This window comes from Chenopodium quinoa, unplaced genomic scaffold (genome assembly GCF_001683475.1).
Source record: "Chenopodium quinoa cultivar QQ74 unplaced genomic scaffold, ASM168347v1, whole genome shotgun sequence".
Taxonomy (NCBI): Eukaryota; Viridiplantae; Streptophyta; class Magnoliopsida; order Caryophyllales; family Amaranthaceae; genus Chenopodium; species Chenopodium quinoa.
Window position 1 is genome coordinate 1,052,228 of NW_018745684.1, and position 18,597 is coordinate 1,070,824.

General features: G+C 34.6%; 3 protein-coding genes across 5 annotated transcripts; 2 read left to right on the plus strand and 1 right to left on the minus strand.

Moving 5' to 3' along the window:
- The first annotated feature begins 1,162 nt into the window (after positions 1 to 1,162).
- On the plus strand, positions 1,163 to 5,054 carry LOC110717656. The gene is made up of 3 exons (XM_021896410.1): positions 1,163 to 2,149; positions 4,042 to 4,152; positions 4,480 to 5,054. Exons 1-3 carry the CDS (start codon positions 1,511 to 1,513, stop codon positions 4,675 to 4,677), a joined length of 948 nt encoding a protein of 315 aa, XP_021752102.1. The 5' UTR covers positions 1,163 to 1,510; the 3' UTR covers positions 4,678 to 5,054.
- Positions 5,055 to 5,632: 578 nt separating this feature from the next.
- LOC110718238 lies at positions 5,633 to 10,944 on the plus strand. 3 transcript variants are annotated; one of them, XR_002510875.1, is made up of 14 exons: positions 5,633 to 5,993; positions 6,128 to 6,193; positions 6,293 to 6,335; positions 6,465 to 6,625; positions 7,144 to 7,245; positions 7,503 to 7,577; positions 7,760 to 7,863; positions 7,957 to 8,035; positions 8,341 to 8,433; positions 9,187 to 9,251; positions 9,372 to 9,546; positions 10,026 to 10,134; positions 10,251 to 10,568; positions 10,661 to 10,944. XR_002510875.1 is itself a non-coding variant. In XM_021897065.1 (14 exons), exons 1-14 carry the CDS (start codon positions 5,859 to 5,861, stop codon positions 10,346 to 10,348), a joined length of 1,224 nt encoding a protein of 407 aa, XP_021752757.1. In that variant the 5' UTR covers positions 5,634 to 5,858; the 3' UTR covers positions 10,349 to 10,944. The 3 variants fall into 3 exon arrangements, 2 of the variants coding, with proteins under 2 accessions (XP_021752755.1, XP_021752757.1); XM_021897065.1 differs by having other exon boundaries at positions 5,634 to 5,993; positions 9,372 to 9,384; positions 9,466 to 9,546; positions 10,251 to 10,944; XM_021897063.1 differs by having other exon boundaries at positions 10,251 to 10,944.
- Positions 10,945 to 11,291: 347 nt separating this feature from the next.
- Positions 11,292 to 14,231, minus strand: LOC110718239 (F-box protein FBW2-like). The gene is made up of 3 exons (XM_021897066.1): positions 13,943 to 14,231; positions 13,068 to 13,381; positions 11,292 to 12,264 (listed from the first exon to the last, which is right to left on the minus strand). The coding sequence occupies exons 2-3, from the start codon at positions 13,373 to 13,375 to the stop codon at positions 11,628 to 11,630; spliced, it is 945 nt and encodes a 314-aa protein (XP_021752758.1). The 5' UTR covers positions 13,376 to 13,381; positions 13,943 to 14,231; the 3' UTR covers positions 11,292 to 11,627.
- Between the last annotated feature and the right edge of the window lie 4,366 nt (positions 14,232 to 18,597).

Genomic DNA, 18,597 nt, shown 5'->3' on the forward strand with positions numbered 1-18,597 from the left:
CGAAAATTAATACAGAGAACTAATGAACTATACACATATGTTCCAATATGTGAGCACCCGGAAAAAAAAAAAAAAAAAAAAAAAATAACATATGTTCCAATATGTGTATTACTAGATACAAGGCAACATTCAAGTACAAAAAGGTATTGATGCAGGTATATTGCTCTCCATAAATTGCGTTTTGTGATGCTTTAATCATTTTGTATTAAATTATTTACTAACTTTGTATTATTCAACCATTTTTATTTTTTTTCAACTTACATCAATACATCATACAACAATTCAACTATTTCCCGTAAAAAAATAAAATAAATAATAATAATAATAATAATAATAATAATAATAATAATAATAATAATAATAATAATAAACCCTTTTTATCTAGCTTTGCAATATTTAAACCACATAGTAATTTATAACTCTTTCTACTTCTAAAATTTTATTTTTAAATTTAGGTAGCTAAACACTATTGTTTCTCATAAGTGTTTGGCTAATCAATTTTCTAAACTCGTCATTTTAACTTTTAATTTCCACGAAAAAATACAAGTTAATAAGGCTGACATACGTAGTACAAATTTTGTATATCAACATCCACATTGAAGGGAAAATCGCTACTTGAAGTTACCCTAAATAACGATTTTCCCTTGAAATTGAAGGCTGATATAATTTTTTTTTTATGTCAACCTTATTATCTTGGGTTAGCTCCCATTCCAACTTATAGGTCTTATACTCATGCGGTTACGCCTATGGTATCTCATTTACATGCCTACACTCTTTCAATTCTTAACTATCTTCTCAACTTATTTTTATAAATTTTTCAATTTCGGATTAATTGTCATACAAAGTACTCCCTCTATCCTTAAATTTTTACCCTGTTGCCAATATTTGGGTCACTTTATAACTTTGACTACTAAATATCATTAATCTATAGGAGATTATATAGTTACATGAAATATTGTTAAATTCATCTCATTGTATACAATATTTTATTAATATCAAGTTTTATAATTTTTACGCGCATAAAAATAAATATATTTTAGTTTTAATGCGCGTTTTGAGACCGTAAAAGTCAAATAAGACCAAAAAAGAAAAAAAAAAAAAAAGAAAAGTATATAGGTAAACCGTAAACCAAACACAAAAAAAAAAAAAAAAAAAAAAAAAAAAAAGTAAAGTCCTGTTCTTTAAAGCAGAGTAGCTCTGCTTGTTTTGCTTTGTTAAAATTTAATTTACTCTGCTCTATTATTGCATCTAAAAAAAATAACAGAGGTAAAAATAATAATAAAAATAAAAATAAAAATAAAAAGACAATTGCAAAAATACAATGGTAATTGGGCACAGCTCCTCCCTCCTCTTCTTCTTCCTCAACCGATGAACTTCAACTTCTCCGCCTAAATCCTACTATCAGAACCCCAATTAACCCTAACAATGATTAATCCCTGAAATAAAAAGATCGCTATCTCCAAATAAACCTTTGAAAAATCCACAAATCAACTGAAAATCAGTGTAAAAAATGTCACTAATTCTTCAAAATCCCTTATCCAATGCCACTTATCGAGTAAAATTATACTCCCCCAAAAACACCACCCACTTAAATTCCACCAAACCCTTCAAATTCTCTCTCCTCCATCATCAATCCTTGCAAAATAACGCCTACCCATTCCAAAAGAACTTATCTTTGTTGCGAAATCGTATTTCTCTCATCAAAGTTCATGATTCTTCCATTAATGCTTTTCAGGAAGAAGAGAATTCGATTCAATTGTTTAATTTGGATGGTTTTCTATCTTTCCTGGAATCAATTTTGGTAATTTCTTCAGTATTGATTTCAGTGGGATTTTGTGTAAATTGGGTATTTTTCAAGCAGCATACTTCTGGGTTGCTGGTGCTGGGAAACAGAATATTGGTGTGGATTCTAGCTGCGGCTGTAGCTGTTGGTTCCGTGATCCGGAGGCGGCAATGGAAGCGGGTGTGTGGGCCGCCCATGAACTCGAGACTGGGTTCTGAAACTGGAAATGTGATTGACAGGATTGAGAAATTGGAGGAGAGTATGAGGAGTGCTACTTCCATCATTAGGATGCTATCTAGGCAGCTTGGAAAATTAGGGGTTCGGTTTCGGGTTACTAGGAAATCCTTGAAGGATCCCATTTCTGAGGTAATCAATCTTTAACATCTTTTTGGTAAGAATGCCTATTTAATGATTGATTGCTTACAAATTGTTTGGGCACTTCAATTAGATCCTAATCACATGCATTCTGTGTGTTGGGATTTACTTCAGTTTTTTTTTTTTTTTTTTTTGCTGAGACTCAAGGTCTTTGATGCAATGTATAAGAGTATTGTGCATTGCAAAAACTTACTAAACCCTCCAAAATAGAAGTTAAAACCTATGTAGCATGGAAATGGCTCGGGTTTTGGAAACGAGAAAACCTCAAGTCCCAATCATTTATGAGCTTCATTGGAAATGGGGAAAGTACAGGTCCCAAAAGTGCTTCCTTGGTCAATCCCACTAACATCGGCCAAAAAAAATTCAATTATGTGAAAATTATGAAGATGATTTTGTTTCATTGGTGGATATCTTAGCTGCTTGTTGCCCGGGTTTTTATATACCTATATTTATTGGAGTTTTTGCAATGTTAGTTATTGTGTGTTCTAAAACTTTTCTTGCATTTTTGTTTGCTCAATACACTTTGACTTGGACATTGTATTTTGATAGAAAAGCTCTTAAATTGAAGATACCAGGACTTCGTTATGACTGTCCAAACTCCAAAGTTACATTACAGATCTTGTTATGTCAAGGCTATATTAATAGATGCAACATCTATTATACAGGTCACAAAATTTTATCGGCAATTCAATTGCTATTTGATTCCTATTTTATGAAATCGAGTGAACCATATGCAACTCGGGGTAGGAAGACAGGGGAAGGGCATGCTGAATCTAGTGTTACATTGTTCATCATGTCTAAATCCTATGTAGGGTATGATAAAACCTCAATATAACAACTAGAAGAAGTGCGAATTTTTGGGTGGTGTGCTTACATCAGAAACCAGAAGGACTAGATTACCTTTTTTTTTTTTCAATTTTGCCCTACCTTCCCTCTTCCGCAATTTTTGTTTTAAAGATTAAGGTTCCTAACAGGTGGGGGGGATGCAATTGTATCTCATAGCAGCTTTGTGTGTTAAGCCGAGTGGTGGTGGTAGAACTTCCCTTCCAGGATAGAGTCTAAATAATGGAGAATAATAATATCAGGCTGTTAGAACTGGAAAATTGGAAAATGGGTGCTTAGTTGCTGAAGATAATGACAGAACTAGATACGTGAGTTCCTGAGATAATCTCCCTCACAAAGAAGGAAACAACATAGTTGCACACAGTTTCGAGATTTATACTTCCCATGATTTCATTTGAAGGATGGATGGAGCCATGGAGGATTCATTTAGCCATCCTCGATCCTGTGAAATTTGCCTATGAAACTTTATTTGCAACCAGCAACTGCTTTATGCCATTGGTTTTCCCATTCTTGCGTTCTATTTTTATCTTGTAATTGTTGTCAGCTTTTGTGTTTAGTTGTTTTAATTCACTTGAGAAACTAACAAACAAATTTTAGTGTGTGTGTTTGTGTGCGTATAGCCCCACCTAAAAATGCCCATCTTGGGCTTGGACTGGGCTGTTTGGTGTGGCTGCCTAGTTATGACTAAGGTTCGACGAGCACATCTAAAAAAAAAAGGGTCAAACTAGTTGATACCCCTAACATTTCTCAACCACGAGGGAAAGAGGGGCCTGGGTTCAAACCATGTACCTGCTCTTTGGCTGGAAATTCATCCTGTATAGATTAAGATTGAAAGCAAATTTAGTTGGTTGAAGTTGTATAGAAATGTGAAAAGTATTGCATATAGTTATTCTGTTCCCTCAAAAAAAAAAAAAACAAAAAAAAAAAAAGGTTTAATCTGTTTATCTGCGTGTCAGCATCTGTGTCAGCCTTTCTATCTCACGTTTTTGTCTCTTCTTTGTCCCTTGGTACTGTGATTTTAACTTTGTGTCTGCTCAAAGACTGCAGCTCTGACTCAGAAGAATTCTGAAGCCACTCGTGCTTTAGCAGTTCAAGAAAGCATCCTAGAAAAGGAGCTTGGCGAAGTTCAAAAAGTTTTGCTTGCAATGCAGGTAAGAACATAGTAACGTTTTCAGTTAATTTGAGTCGCCTTTACTGGGTTGATAACTGTTACATAGAATTTTAAAAGCTTGTAAAGGTCCTTTACTGCATGCACTCGATGTTTTAGCTTCCTAGTGATATCTATTTATTCTATTAGACTTTTGCTGCTGTATACAAGGTTTACCGTTTGGATCACATTGGGTATACCGTTATCCCTGCTCCCTCCATTCCTGCAAATTTCATAGTTGTCATGGTCGTCAGATATCAGTGATATGGATCTCTCTATTTGTCATGCAATTTTTGAAAATGTCCTGACCAAAGATTTAACGTGTGTGTAGGACCAGCAGCAAAAACAGCTAGAGTTGATTCTTGCAATTGCAAAGAGTGGAAAGTTATTCGAAACCAAACAATCACCAAGTCAGTCGAGTGTGAATAAAACAGTTCCAGATAATGGTTTGAAACAAGTGGATGGGCAACAAATCCAAGCAACAACAGTGCAAACAGGGGCAAGTAATGACAGAGCATCAGGATCATGAAGTCGCGAATTCTTGTCATTAACATCTAATTATTGTCAGGCTGTCTTAGGATGGACTAAGCAAGTGAAAACAATCCCAAATCCTTGAACATTTTTGTCGAGACACAATCATTCAGGGCTATCGTTTGGAAGGAATTAGGGCTGGTATTATGTGGAAACGTCGCAGACTTGACAAACCGTTGGTGGTTGCTGGCTTGCTGCCTATATTTTCCACTCATTTGTAATGTACCATTTGAGGCATTATTGTGAGGGTAATGCTGACTGTATAATGTTGTGACCAATATTAAGTTCTATGTAGAGTCCGACTCAATTTCATTGTACTGAATAATATGAATGATGTAAGCAAATTGTTTTGTTGAGATATCTTTGTTGAATGAATCCTTTCTTTGAGCTTGTAAGAGGTTCCATGGCGCAACTTATTTTCTACTGGCATAAATCCTTAAAGTTTATTACTTGTAGTTTAGAAGTTTAGATTGACAAGTTGACATACTTATGAAATTAATATGTGATCCAAACTCTAGGGTGTCTACCACTCTACCCCTTTGGAAGCGTCGTGATAGCTCATTATGCCAGAAAAAGCTAAAGCCGGACAATTTCTTATTCACATCCACTCAAATACAAGTAACAAGTTGATCAACACAAACATAATTATTGTGTTAAGTTACTACTATTTGAGTGAAATTTTACAATGTTGTATAATTGTGTTTGAGTAGATGTGAATAAGAAAGTATAAAAAAAATTAATGTGATTAAGGACAGCCCATCATTAAGGATATGTTTAGCAGTTTAGTTCATTTTATTTGTTTGAAATTATTGACCGCAATTGAAATTATTAACCCATTAACAAATCGAACTAAAGGTTAAACTAAATGAAATGAAACCCAAAATCTAAAACTTAATATGTATTTCATTTGAATTAAAGTTGAAGTAATTTCAAATAAAATAAACCAAACAGATGAAACAATTAGTTTTTGTCTTTTAAGGTACTCCAATAGTACCGTACCCATGACCTAGGATTGAAGTCCGTTTATGTCATTGCCAGTTTTGCCACTCTGTTTGCAAAAAATGTTGGGAGCAATTTTGCATAAACTAGGGTTGATATATAAGCAAAAATCACCTGTTTCAATCTTTCACACTTGATTAACTTTCTACTCCGTACTTTATTCCAAACAAGCAGCAGAAAATGGAGGTACTGAAGAAACTGGAAGAAATACAGAGGATGCTGATGTTCATGGATTACCAACACTTCCTTTCTCCAACACCCACTTCTTCTCTCTCTGATTCCCACCGTTTTCTCGCTCAATTTCTCCTTTTTCTGGTAACTCACTCTCTCTTTCTTACGATTTTTTTTTTTTTTTTTTGTAAAAACGATTGTTTTGTCAATCTACTTTCTTAATCAGCATTTCTAATGAACAATAATTCGTGAATTTCCATTGTCTTTTTATGAATTAGATTGAACCCAGTGGAAAACTGAGTATTGACGACAAATGTAGCTTAATTTCCCAACATTTACCTAAGGTGATCAATCCATGTTTAATCTGTTAATTATGCATTTATCCGTTTCTAATTTGTGATACATATTGTTTTCTTAGTTGTAATTTTACATTTATTGCGTAGATTTCGCCGTCATTTCTTGAGAATGCATTGGTAGTTTTGCCCGGTGAGAATACTCAAAACCTTGCTGATTACCATTTTAGTGGATCTTTACTTTGTTGAGAAGACCCTTTTGGGTTTACCCAATACCGACTATTGTAGTTGGAGAGTGTTCATGGTTACGGGGTTATTGCAGGCGAACGGACGGGTGTTTTGGGTGATTCACTGTCTATTGACTTGGTTAAGGAGGATTTTGGTGATGGCAGCCGTGGTTCAGGATCGAATGCAGCCTGTGAGGATATGGCTTTAATTGGGTTGGATGCGATGCAACGTGCGAATTCCACAATTGAAGACTTTGTGAGTGATTCTATATTCCTCAAAGCATGTTACTTGATCACATTGCGACTCAGCAGTGGTCTATTATGTTTTGAGATCGATAATTGGTTTTGTGGATGTTGTCTAACTGTTTATATAGTTTAATATGTATTTTGATGAGCCCTACTTACCACCGTCTTTGAGGTTACTAAAACTTATCATGCCGCTCTACATGCTATTTGACACGGGTTTTCATTTCATCCAAAGTACCTGATGGATATCCAACCGTCAACATAGCTATGGACACTAGTACATTCCAATTTATATGAGAAACATGCAAAATCTTCAGAAAATCTTCTTATTCCTACACTTGCATCCATATTCTAGTTAAATGTTTCTAGCCTGGTTAATTTACATAGGTTGTTTGTACTTAAAAAGTGAATCTTGTGTATTTATATTCTGGTGGATGTTCTTGTTGTTTATTATTTTATCTAGTAAAAGAAGACCCTGTCACTCTGTCAAACTTTCATGGTGGTAACATTTTTTTTTTTTTTTGGCAGTGTAGATCTTACTTTATGTTCCATGGGATGGATGTGAACAGGCCGGAATCCATATTCAAATATTTACCTGTGCTTTCTTTCGTTGAAAGCTATATCTACCAGGTATGAAGATTTATCGTTTGTCTTGTAACTAGCTTCTAAAGGAATTATATTGAACAAGTTCGGGGGCCATCTGGTTCTCTTCTAGGGATTTTCAGAAAAAAAATCTTATCCTACTAATTAAAGGGAAAAAAATTTTGCATCAGCCATTCACCAGTATGTAGATTGTAGATTAGGTAACTACGGGTGCTTAGATGTTAAGTTTGATGATTACTATCTCAGTCTGGATTTTAGCCTTTAAGACAGCTTTTGTTGAACAGTTGGACACTTTGAATGAGAAGATGGTTGATGTAAGTGTAAGCAAAGTGGCTGTTCGAGATGGAAGATCCGATAAAGTAAGCTGAAAATATCGTGCTTTTATACTACCTCCGTTTCATATTAGTTGCAACTTTGGGGTATTATTTGTGAGATATAAAATATTCCAAAGTTGCAACTAATATGAAACGGAGGTAGTAGATTCTTCTTGGACATGTTTATATGAGGCTGAGGAGTTTTTCCGAGTCTTGTTTGTATCCAGGAAGCATATTCTACCTTGGCATGCAGGTTCAATAAAGATTTTGAGTCAGATACATTCCGGCCACTTACGATTCTACTTCAGTGTAATGGGCTGCTGACAAAGAGGTTTGACTTCTCACATCTGTTACACGCCAACGTTGAATTTTTTTTATTATTTATAAAACATCTAAACAACTTTCGACTTTTTCAAGCATGCAGAATCAGAGAAGAACTGAAAAATGGAGAGGAATACTGGGCTTTAGAAAGGAGGCTTTGTGGTGCTTCTGAACAAGATGAGGTTTAAAAATGTTATATCCTGTATATTGCTTCCAGATCTTCACCTTTTTTAAATAGTAAATTGTAAATGCACTTATCAATTGTTCATATATCCATTGGGATGAGTTATCAATTGAATTTGCTAATTAGACTTTTCCCCTTGTGAATTGAGTGTGGATTTATGTCTCACTCATTGTTCATATATCCATTGAGATGAGGATTCATTAGTGCAATTCTTTTACTGACACTGCATTTAAGTCTTTAGAAGTTTGTAAATATTTAATTTGCCAATTATATGCATTGTTATTGACTTGAATTTATTTACAGATTTCAATTGAAGATGCATTGAGGGCTATTCATCTCAAATCTTTTGATTATCGGGTTTTGAATCTTCTTTTGTATCAGCTGCAGGGAGAAGAGGTATTTCCTTCCTTTGCTTCTGTAGGTGTTTAAGTATCTCATATTCATCCTTGCACTTCATTTAGTGGAGTATCTTTCTAGGGGAAGGAAATCGAACATGGTGTGATTTGGTTCAATGAAGGTGTCTTTGCCTAAAATGCCTTTGTGGGGTTTAGGATTCTTGCGAATACTATAGCTAATTTTTGCCTCTTATTCCAACCAGGCCGCCAAGCTCTTTTCGAGTTTTAGTGGTTTCTGGCTCTTTTGCATGTTTTGCTAGTTTGCCTGCCTAGTCTCCTCTGCATCGTTGACCGCTTGTTTCCGGTCTGTTTTTTCTGTGATGTGGCTTACTTTTAATTTTATTCTAAAATGTTTTTGGTTTCATTTTTATACAATATTAGTTTTTATACTCTGTCATTATTATTTCTCGTTCTACATCTTAAATACTTTCTTGGATGTTCATAATAAGTAGTCTCCATACTCTAGACTATCTTTGTGTGCTGCTAACTGCTTTTGTGACGTGAGCTTTGCATGCTTGCTGGAAACTGCTTGTGAACGGTGCACTATAATATGTTCTTATTGGAGGTCCAAAACAATGTGCTTCTACAAACTACTGATTTCTTGTTTATTGTGTACTTGCCCTCCCTGTTTAATGGAGAGTAGATTCTCCAAAGATGTGTCACCCAATGTGTCTTGTTTCACTTTGCTTTTTGAAGTGTATTCACAATGGGTCTTCACTGCTCTGACGCTGATATATTTTAAGTTTCAACGAAGGTTAATGATTTTCATATGGAATTCTTGACTATCTCCGAATATCTAGTGGAGGTATCCGATGATCTGTAAGTAACTTACCTTTTATATTTTTGATACATCTATGATGACGTCTGTAATGGAAAAACCTTTACATGCTGTTTGATTACTATTCTCTGCTGATGGATTTGGAAATAATGATGCATCAGATTCGATTATGAGGTCAGCTTACATGCAAAGTTTATTGAACAGATAATTTCTGCTTCAAGGTTTCCTGTGCTTAACATGTGGTTTCTTGTCCAGGAAGATGTGCTGGAGAATAATTTCAATATATTGCGCGTGTTTGTCAGAATATATGGCGCTTCTGCAGCCCCAACCATGCTGGTGAGTTGTGCCATAATGTTGACTCACATATTAGAGTTTAGGCTCTGTTCTTTCTACTTAAAATAATTTCGATGGACCAAAAACATTAGATAAGATCTGATAATTTCATGTAAGTTCAAATAATGGTTTGTCTAGTGAAAAGAACAAAGCCTAAGTCTTGCTGCTTGTGCTGATACCATAATTAATTCAAAATCATGTAAAAATTGATAAAAGTCTAGTGATTTTCAAGGATTGCAGTGTCTTCACTGTCATATGGCTCATCTAGATATATTTCATAGGTTCTTGTGAATTCAATATTATAATAATTATTTTTTTATTTTTTTTTTTTTTTTTGGGGGGGGGGGGGTGTCTGGTTGTTTCAGTACAAGTTAATGCTTAAATTTCTGTACATTCTTGTTTTCCTTAAATGATTAAATTAGTTTGAACTCTGATGCTTATCCGTGATCATCTGTTTGGAAATGTGGTATCTGACTTCTTAGGCTAAAAGTATTGCTGAGGCTGAAGAGAAGTATGAGAAACTGTCAAAAGCTTTGGATCCCAAGCTTTATGCGAGCTACCAAAGAAGATGTGAAGAAGCCACCAGAGAAGGTAGAATTGTAATTTGGGTGATTTTTTTCTCTCAGTATGACAGAAATTTGTTTACTTTTCTTCCTGCCAAAAACTTTTTGTCGTTGAGGTATTTGTATTTTTGTCTGGTGATTCAGGTGGGAAGGTTTCTGGATATTCTCTTGGATCATGGACTATCCCACCTCTTATAGTGGACGAGGAGCTATATAGATCTAGCATGTCAGATTCTTCTTAATTACTGCTCTCGGATGCTACTGGTTGACAGTAACTCCAGCTGTTTTGGAGACTGACGCAAAGCTTCCCTGGGAATGTTGTTTTGTCTGTATTTCCCATGGCTGAAATGATGATGCTGATGAGAATGCTGTAATTCTGCATTATTGCTCGCAAAGTGTCTCTCTATCTCAGTTTCTCAGTGCAAGGATGGTAGGCTGGACACTGTAGTGAAGTTGCTTGAGGTAACCATCAACATTCCTGTAAGAATCCTATCAGCAATTTGGGGGATTATCTCGTGTAATCAGTAGCTTAACTTTTGTTAACATTAATGCAGAGTCGTAGATTTTGCAGTGTATTAGGTAAGATTCGTGGCGCAATATTTATAGCGTAAATCATATGTAACATGATTTATACATCTCAAAAGTCAGTGTGGGCGCATGTTTACATTTAGTACATGTACTATGACTGACTACATTGTATAAATATAGGAGTTAGTTACTGTGAGTCTGTGATAATATGCCAAGTTTGACCTTTGACTTTCTAAACTTGGCCAGGTAAATCTCCAGGAAGTCACAAGGTTGTTTACAGTGATTATACAGCTTTGCGTTTATCAAAAAATTGTTAAGACTTAATGGAGTTTTTTCTAGTGCTTAATTTGATACTATAATGTTGCAATGTATCACTTTTATAATATTTCTTCTACTTTTTAAAATCCATATAGATAAGGCAAGCTTTCAAGTCATTCATAGGCAAGCTCTAACTGTCTCGCATAGGGCTCCAGCCTCCAGTTGATTCAAGCCGAGTTTAAGTTGAGGTAACTTTGGATAAATTACAAGCCAGATATCCTTCAAAATGTGATGAACCTGAATACGAGGCTTCAGATATAACATTCATCAAAAAAAGAAAAAAGAAAAAAAAAAAAAAAAAAAAAAAAAAAAAAAAAAAAAAAAAAAAAAAGAAGAGAATATGCAATATCCTAAGACACATTTCATTCATTGCCAAATGCCAATATCATTACCTGCATAAAAGAAGCTTAAACTAGAGCTAGAGTTCATTCTGAACTGTAGTACTACGTATAAGAGGTCTAGATCAAATCTACATTCCATCTGGTAATAGTGGTAAACTAGGCTGCCAACTAATCAACTTAAAAATACATCTCAACATTCTCAGATAGATGTAGGAATCAATATTAAGAAAATCTACATCATTCCTTGAGATCGAGAGACCATTCGCTGTTCAAAGCCAAATGCTCGCGAACGCATACATGAAAAAAAATACTGCAGACTCCATTCGGTTAAATTTTAGTAATAGCCAAACACATCGTCGTAGGACACCAACCCTAAGTCCTCCATCTCATGCACATCATCCCAGGGAGCATAAGACATATCACATGCATCGTCCTGATCACCATCGTCATCATACTCATCCATCTCCCCAAAACCCCAGGCCCAGAAGCTGGAAGAACCAGGGTAGAAATCAACGCTCTCCTTTACCTTGCCACTGCCATCCACAACAAGAGGTCCTACTACCTGCAACTTTGAGCGATCCTTAAGGTACTTTTCATTAATTTTCACGCTCCAACAACCTCTAATATCAAGCAACTCAAGCTCACGGCAGCTTTTGAGGATCCAAACAGCACCATCTGTTGTGATATTCAGGTAGGCCAGCTCTAGGTGCTTGAGCTGTGGCATAGTAGCAGATATAGCATATGCTTCGTCATCTTTCATTATTGCGGCTACATCCCAAGGATGCATGTTCCTCTGCAAACAAGTAAGGAGTTTGCAGTTCTTTCCAAATGCCTCAAGAGCTGGAGCTCCAATTTTGGTGCAATAGCTCAAATCTAAGCAAGTGAGGCTAGAAAGCTTCACAGCAACTTGTTCCACCATCGAGCCACTTATTTCACTTCCTGGAAGTCGTAGAATCTGAAGGCACTTGGCACTTGCAATACATAAAAATTGAGATTAGAAAGCTGAAAACTTGCAAGTAGTATTAGTAATCTAGTATTCAGATCATTCAATTTTGTTGAACTTCATAACTCACATTTCTCTTTAAATATAGGATATATAGTAAGCAATCTAGTATACTTCGTATGACATTATCATTTATCAAGCTAAATTATTTTTCACTATAGAGTTGAAAACTACAAAGAATCCAAAAAGAGAAAACAGAAATCCCCCCCCCCTTCTAATTACGATTAATTTTATGTTCAGCAGGCTCAAAGCTAGATCCAAACAAGCAAAGGACCATGTATAATTCGGATATCAAAAGTTCTCACACTTTCTAACCACACAGCACAAACAGACCATAATCGGGAAAAAAAGACAATAGAAATGACCTAGTAATACTACCACAACCATCAAATGTATAACGAAAACCATGTGCCAACCACGTACAAGTCTTCAAAGTACTACCTCCCACGTCCAATTTAACACCAAAATACAAGATTGACAATTTTATTGTAGATCAACTAGGAATTCCTCATCACTTAGCATGCATCCAAGTCAAAATTTCCTCATTAATGTCCAAGTGTATAAAATCTATCACATTTCCAAGCAACAAATGATCAAAAGTCGCTTATCCAATCTTTGTCCTCTATAAAACATGGGAATAAGCTAATCTAGTCCAAATCAATTTCATACCAATCAAAGGAAAATAAATTAAACCTATGCTAAAGACATAAAAATAGAACTTTGATCAGTAGTAATTCAGTATAATGGAAATAGAAAGATATGTCCTCTTACTTATCAGCAATTAAGGATAAACTCATTTCAGATGCCAAACCATAAACACAAAGCTTGCGTAACGAGCCACAGCTCCTTCCAATCAACAACAAAAGGATCCGATCAAGGCTATCAGGCCTTCGATATCGACTCCAGTCCTCGATATCGATCTCCTGCCAACAATAAGGGCCTCGTACCGCCTTTGCCCATAATTTACAAACACTTGGGACTACATTGAGTATCTCATCAAGTGGTAACCTTTGAAATATCAAACCTAATGTGTCTGGCATTAGTTCATCCCATGGCCTAAAATTAGGGTCATCTTCCATTTAATCCTGCCACAAATAAATTGAAATTCTTGAAACAAATATATTATATATATTTGAAGGAATTAATTGGATTTATAACAGTATCACAAAATCAATCTTTTTATTACAGTATCTTGGACATTAATTTACGTTATCAAAATATTTATTGTCATGATATGATCAGCAACAATTTAATACAATTTATTCATTAAATTTCATGAGATCATTTTATAACCAAAAAAAAAAATGCAAATTTCATTTGACCCCTTTACAAATGAGTATGTTCAATAAAAAGTAAAGATAAGAACTTTAACAATCATGGAATTAAGAAGATCTTCCTTTAATTAAAAATATAATTTACCATCAATCACAAAACAAAAAAAAAAAAAGATCAAAATTTGTGAATTTGTATTTAGAAATTGACACAAATCAGGGAAAAAATTAATGGGATTTAGAAATGATAACAATAAAAATTCATTAAATAGGCAATAAAATTAAAATTAAAGAAGGGAAAGTATGATTGAATATTTTTTAATTTTATAAAGTGCATGTAATAAGATTGAATCAAATGAAAGCATTGAATTATACCTGAATAATGAATTTGATGATCAAATTGTAAACTGGGTTTGATGAGGGAAGAAAGAGAAAACAGAGAAGGAGATCACTTGCGAGAGGTAGTTAAAAATTACCGAAAATATTGGGAATTGCAGAAAAAAAAAAAAAAAAAAAAAAAAAAAAAAAAAAAAAAAAAGAAAAAAAAAGAGCGGTATATAACTATAGTTGGCCTATCAAAAAATGAAAGGGGGTTTGTGTTGCGTAACCCAATTGAGAAGCCCGGGCCCGACGATAACTGTGTGCATGTTATCCACTTGTAGGTCTCTAGTTGTCTATTATCACCTCTTAAAGTAGTGCATTCACCATTTAATAAGTCTAAAGTAATCCATTGTTTTGGATGATTACAATTTACAAAGTGGTGTCAGTGTCTTACAAAGGTTACTTAATCGATGATTACAATTTACAAAGTGGTGTTAGTGTCTTACTAAGGTTACTTAATCTTATTATTTTGTCAAAACTTAGAGATGCCAGTTCTGATCGGGATTGCGTTTGATGAGGTCGGGTTAGGTCAACTTTTATAGTTGAGTCATACTAAATTATTGTATTCACGCGAGTCGAAATTTAAATCAGGGATATTTTTTCGGGTCGGTTTCGAATCGGATGTGGTTTTGTCTATCTAAACCTATTGTCCTATTCTGAAACTAAAATAACTAAGCTTATTTGTGGTGTGTTATATTCCCTTATTTGAAGTTATTAAACCTTGTTAAAACTTATGTTAATTATAATTTGAGCTTGTGTAATGCTTATTAGAACTTTTTTTAAAAAAACTTATCCTATATGATTTTATTTGAACTTATGAGACTTAAATAAATGAAAATAAGGTGAACAAAATATGACTTGTCCTAAACTTATTTTAACCTATTTGAATTTATTTTGTTTAAAACAAGTCAAAATAACGTTAAAATATTATGAGCCAAACGTATCATAAGGCTCTTGTATTATTCACCTTATTTTCACTTAAATAACATATATTAAAAAAAAGTTCAAATCTATAACTATATACTAAGTGAAAATAAGGCGAAACTAGGAGTGATACATGTCTTCTCTTGTTTAAAAAATTTCCATATATATATTTATTTGAACAACAGAAAGACGGGTATCAATTAATTAAATCGAGATCCGCCAAAGTTTGAAGACTTTGGGGGAAAGAGCCAGTACAAATACGGGGCAAGTTCATATCGGTGTCTCACCTTACAACTAAATGGGCTACCGTATTACCTGATCTTTTGACGTGATTACATTTGAAATTATTTAGGGAATCACATATTTTTGCAATATCCTCAAAAAACAGAAAGATCGGAGCTGCTCCATCCTTTTGCTGTCTAACCTCACGCACCACATTACTGGCATCACACTCAAGCACCACATCCATGTACCCCAAACTTCTAGCCACGACCAACCCAAATAGAGCAGCCGCCGCTTCAGCCATAGCAGGATCCCAGCAACACTCCTGTCGTTTTACAGCAGCAGCCAGCAGTACACCATTAGAGTCTAGTATCACAGCACCTAGTCCCACACCTGTATCTCCAAAAGTGGCAGCATCCACGTTCACCTGACATGGGAACCTGTAGGGGGCACCCAGCAGCTCACAGAAGTGACACCAACCATAGGATTGCGTCCCCTTACCTTGGTATTATACACGCCATACTCTACGCAGAAGGACACAAATCCCGCAGCCACCGATATACCCTTCACCTCTGCCCCCTCACCAAATACCTCCTTATTCCTACAATACTACGCTGCCGGGCCATGCCATAGCAGGATCCCTGCAATATATATATATATATATATATATATATATATATATATATATATATATATATATATATATATATATATATATATATATATATATATATATATATATATATTTTTCCAAAGCATATGAGAGAAGTATTAAATACTTAGTATACAATCATATTTCTCTTCCTATTTGTTAAGTATATTCCATTTATACACATTTAACAAAGATATTATTCTTTTAGTTTCCTCTAGGGTTCTCCTTGGGAGGGTGTTTTCCTAATTTTTGCTAGAGTTTTCCCAGTTTTTTGGGTTTTCTTTCAATCTTCTCCCTTCTCCCTTTTTTTCTCTTTCATCCTTCTCTCCTTGATTTCCCTCGTGAATATTGGTAGGGGCTACCACTGGTTCCTTGATTGGTGGTAATCCCCAAAATCCCTTTATATTTAATTGCTTATAATAATATATCCCATCCTTATGATGGTCTTGATCGGTGTAGATGTTTTCTCTTTTGCCATCGGAAGTTCTAATTTGTTGGTGGTGGTCGTGCGGCCTTGAATTGGTTGTCAGATCAACGACTACAATTAATTGAATCAGTTTTTGTTCAATTCAAAAACTACCAAAGATCGCAAGGCCCCCTTGTAGAAGATGATTGTAGTGGACAGCAATTTAAGAGACTAGGGTATTCATCAATGTCAATTCTCACTCGCGATCGTAGTTTTACAGAATTACAATTGTTATTTGATTCAATTTTCATTGTATTAATTGTTTCTGATCTCTTTTGTAGATGTCGTATGACTTCTTATTAATGAATTGAGCTTCCCTTAAGAAAAAAAGATATTATTCTTTTAATTTATATAATACTATGCAAAAATATTTTTCTATCTATAACTTTGTGATGTAATCTATAGTTATTTTTATTAGCCGTGCATGTATTTGAGTATTTTGCCCTTTGTTTTTTTAGTGAATATAATTTTTTTAAATTTTTGAATCACAGAGCTTTCATCCTATTTTGCAATTAGATATAAATTTTTATAGTTAAATAATAGTGTTCAAATAGATTAAGTTTTAGTTATAACTAAAATAAGTTCAAATAGATGAAAATAGATAAATACAACGCACTTTAATGGTTAATTCTTTGTCAAATAACTAAGCAACGTCCCATATTTTCACTTTTTATCTCAAAAATTGCCCCCTAATCACCATGATAACTAAAGAAGAAAGATTGTCGTAAGTTACATCTTGTGTCGGGTCATTAGCCTTGATTCTGGTTAGGCTTGACCCATAACCAAGCCCATTAACTATGCCTAGTATTGAAATTTTAAAAAAGGGTGGCCCAAACCCATTGTCACTCATATGTCTATGTAAAATTTCACCTAAATTAACAGGTTCAATTATGTTTTTCCAAAGATAATGTGAATAGTAGCATGTTGTGTCGTGCTTTTCCATTTTAATCGAATCATGATACGGGATGACTAGACACAAAGACATCTTGGTTGACCACCACTAGCCACCTAGCCTAACTCCCAACCAACGCCCAAAAATTCACAAAATGGTCGGGCAAAGGCCAAGTGATTATTGTATCTTAAGTTTTTTTTTTTTTTTTTTTTTTTTGACATGTTACTTCGTACCATTTCATTATATCTCCATGTTCTGTTTTAATCATAATTTAGTATGTATTCTTTTCATAATTATAAATACACAATCTTATTGTAAAATTGCATGTGTCCTTTAACTACGTGTCTTCAAAAATTCGAACTCACTTCATATCCTTTATTGGATCCGCATTTTCTATCTAACATTATGCATATAAACTATGCTCACAAGTCACACCCAAATGTAGGATCTATACAACAATTTTGTTTCTACAATCAAACCGCTTATCCGTCACACTTGCAAACGCACAGTTTTAAGCGTTTCACTTCCAATATCTTTCGCCTGCCCAAAAATAAAATTTAGAAAACCTGTAAAATGACACAATGAAAGGCCCCAAAACCCTCAGAGGATTCCCTGTGATATTGTTTCCCTACACTCGTCTTGTTCCTTTCATTGCTCTCTTTCTCTCTCTTCTCCCCACATTCAGTAGTCCTCATTAAGGCCAGACCATTCCTTTCAACCCCCATTCTTTTTCATTTCTTCTTTCCCATTCCTTTCTTCATTCATTATTACTACCCTCATCATTACCCCAGTTTAAGCACTACCCCATTTTATTTCATCTTCTTCCTTGTTTTTTACTACCATCAAATTACTCATATTTTAACTGGGTTGAATAATTTAATTTTTTTTCTGTTTCATGGTGAATTCTTCAAAACCCAGATTCTTTGATGGCCTTCAATTATTCATTCTTCCTCTACCATTATTTTATCCTCTTAATTTTCACTATTCCCCTGTTTTCTTCCCCTGTTTCTGCCTCTGATCAAACGAGGGTAATTTTGTAATTACACTTTCTCCCTTTTATTATATTATATGGTTTTTATGTGTATAACTTAATTTATGTGACATAATGTATTTTGAGCAGGGAGTATTATGTGAAGAAAAAACAAGATTAGGTTCAACACCACCAAGTTGCTACAACAAATGCAATCAGTGCCACCCTTGCAAGGCGGTTCAAGTACCTACATTGCCGAGTCTTGACCGAGTCGAACCACCTCGAACGAGTCAACCGCCGAGTTCGGAGTTTGAGTTGTCTTATTGGGATAACAGGTACTCTAATTACAAGCCTTTGGGTTGGAAGTGCAGTTGTAGAAACAATTTTTATAACCCTTAATTTTAATTATTAGTACATGCAATGATTAGATTAGTACATAAATTACAACATTAACACCAATGCTTAGCTTTTGTACGAGTATTTTCTTTTCTTTTTTTCTTTTTTTTTTCTAATTTTGGTGAGT

Bases quoted from the DNA above. Each gene is read 5' to 3' on its own strand.
- LOC110717656 (XM_021896410.1), top strand. From the start codon at position 1,511: ATGTCACTAATTCTTCAAAATCCCTTATCCAATGCCACTTATCGAGTA. The intron at 2,150-4,041 runs GTAATCAATCTT...GTCTGCTCAAAG, and splicing joins TGAAGGATCCCATTTCTGAG to ACTGCAGCTCTGACTCAGAA. The intron at 4,153-4,479 runs GTAAGAACATAG...ACGTGTGTGTAG, and splicing joins AAGTTTTGCTTGCAATGCAG to GACCAGCAGCAAAAACAGCT.
- LOC110718238 (XM_021897063.1), top strand. From the start codon at position 5,859: ATGGAGGTACTGAAGAAACTGGAAGAAATACAGAGGATGCTGATGTTC. The intron at 5,994-6,127 runs GTAACTCACTCT...TTTATGAATTAG, and splicing joins CTCAATTTCTCCTTTTTCTG to ATTGAACCCAGTGGAAAACT. The intron at 10,135-10,250 runs GTAGAATTGTAA...CTGGTGATTCAG, and splicing joins TGAAGAAGCCACCAGAGAAG to GTGGGAAGGTTTCTGGATAT.
- LOC110718239 (XM_021897066.1), bottom strand. From the start codon at position 13,375: ATGGAAGATGACCCTAATTTTAGGCCATGGGATGAACTAATGCCAGAC. The intron at 12,265-13,067 runs GTAAGAGGACAT...ATGTATTGCAAG, and splicing joins TTATCCTTAATTGCTGATAA to TGCCAAGTGCCTTCAGATTC.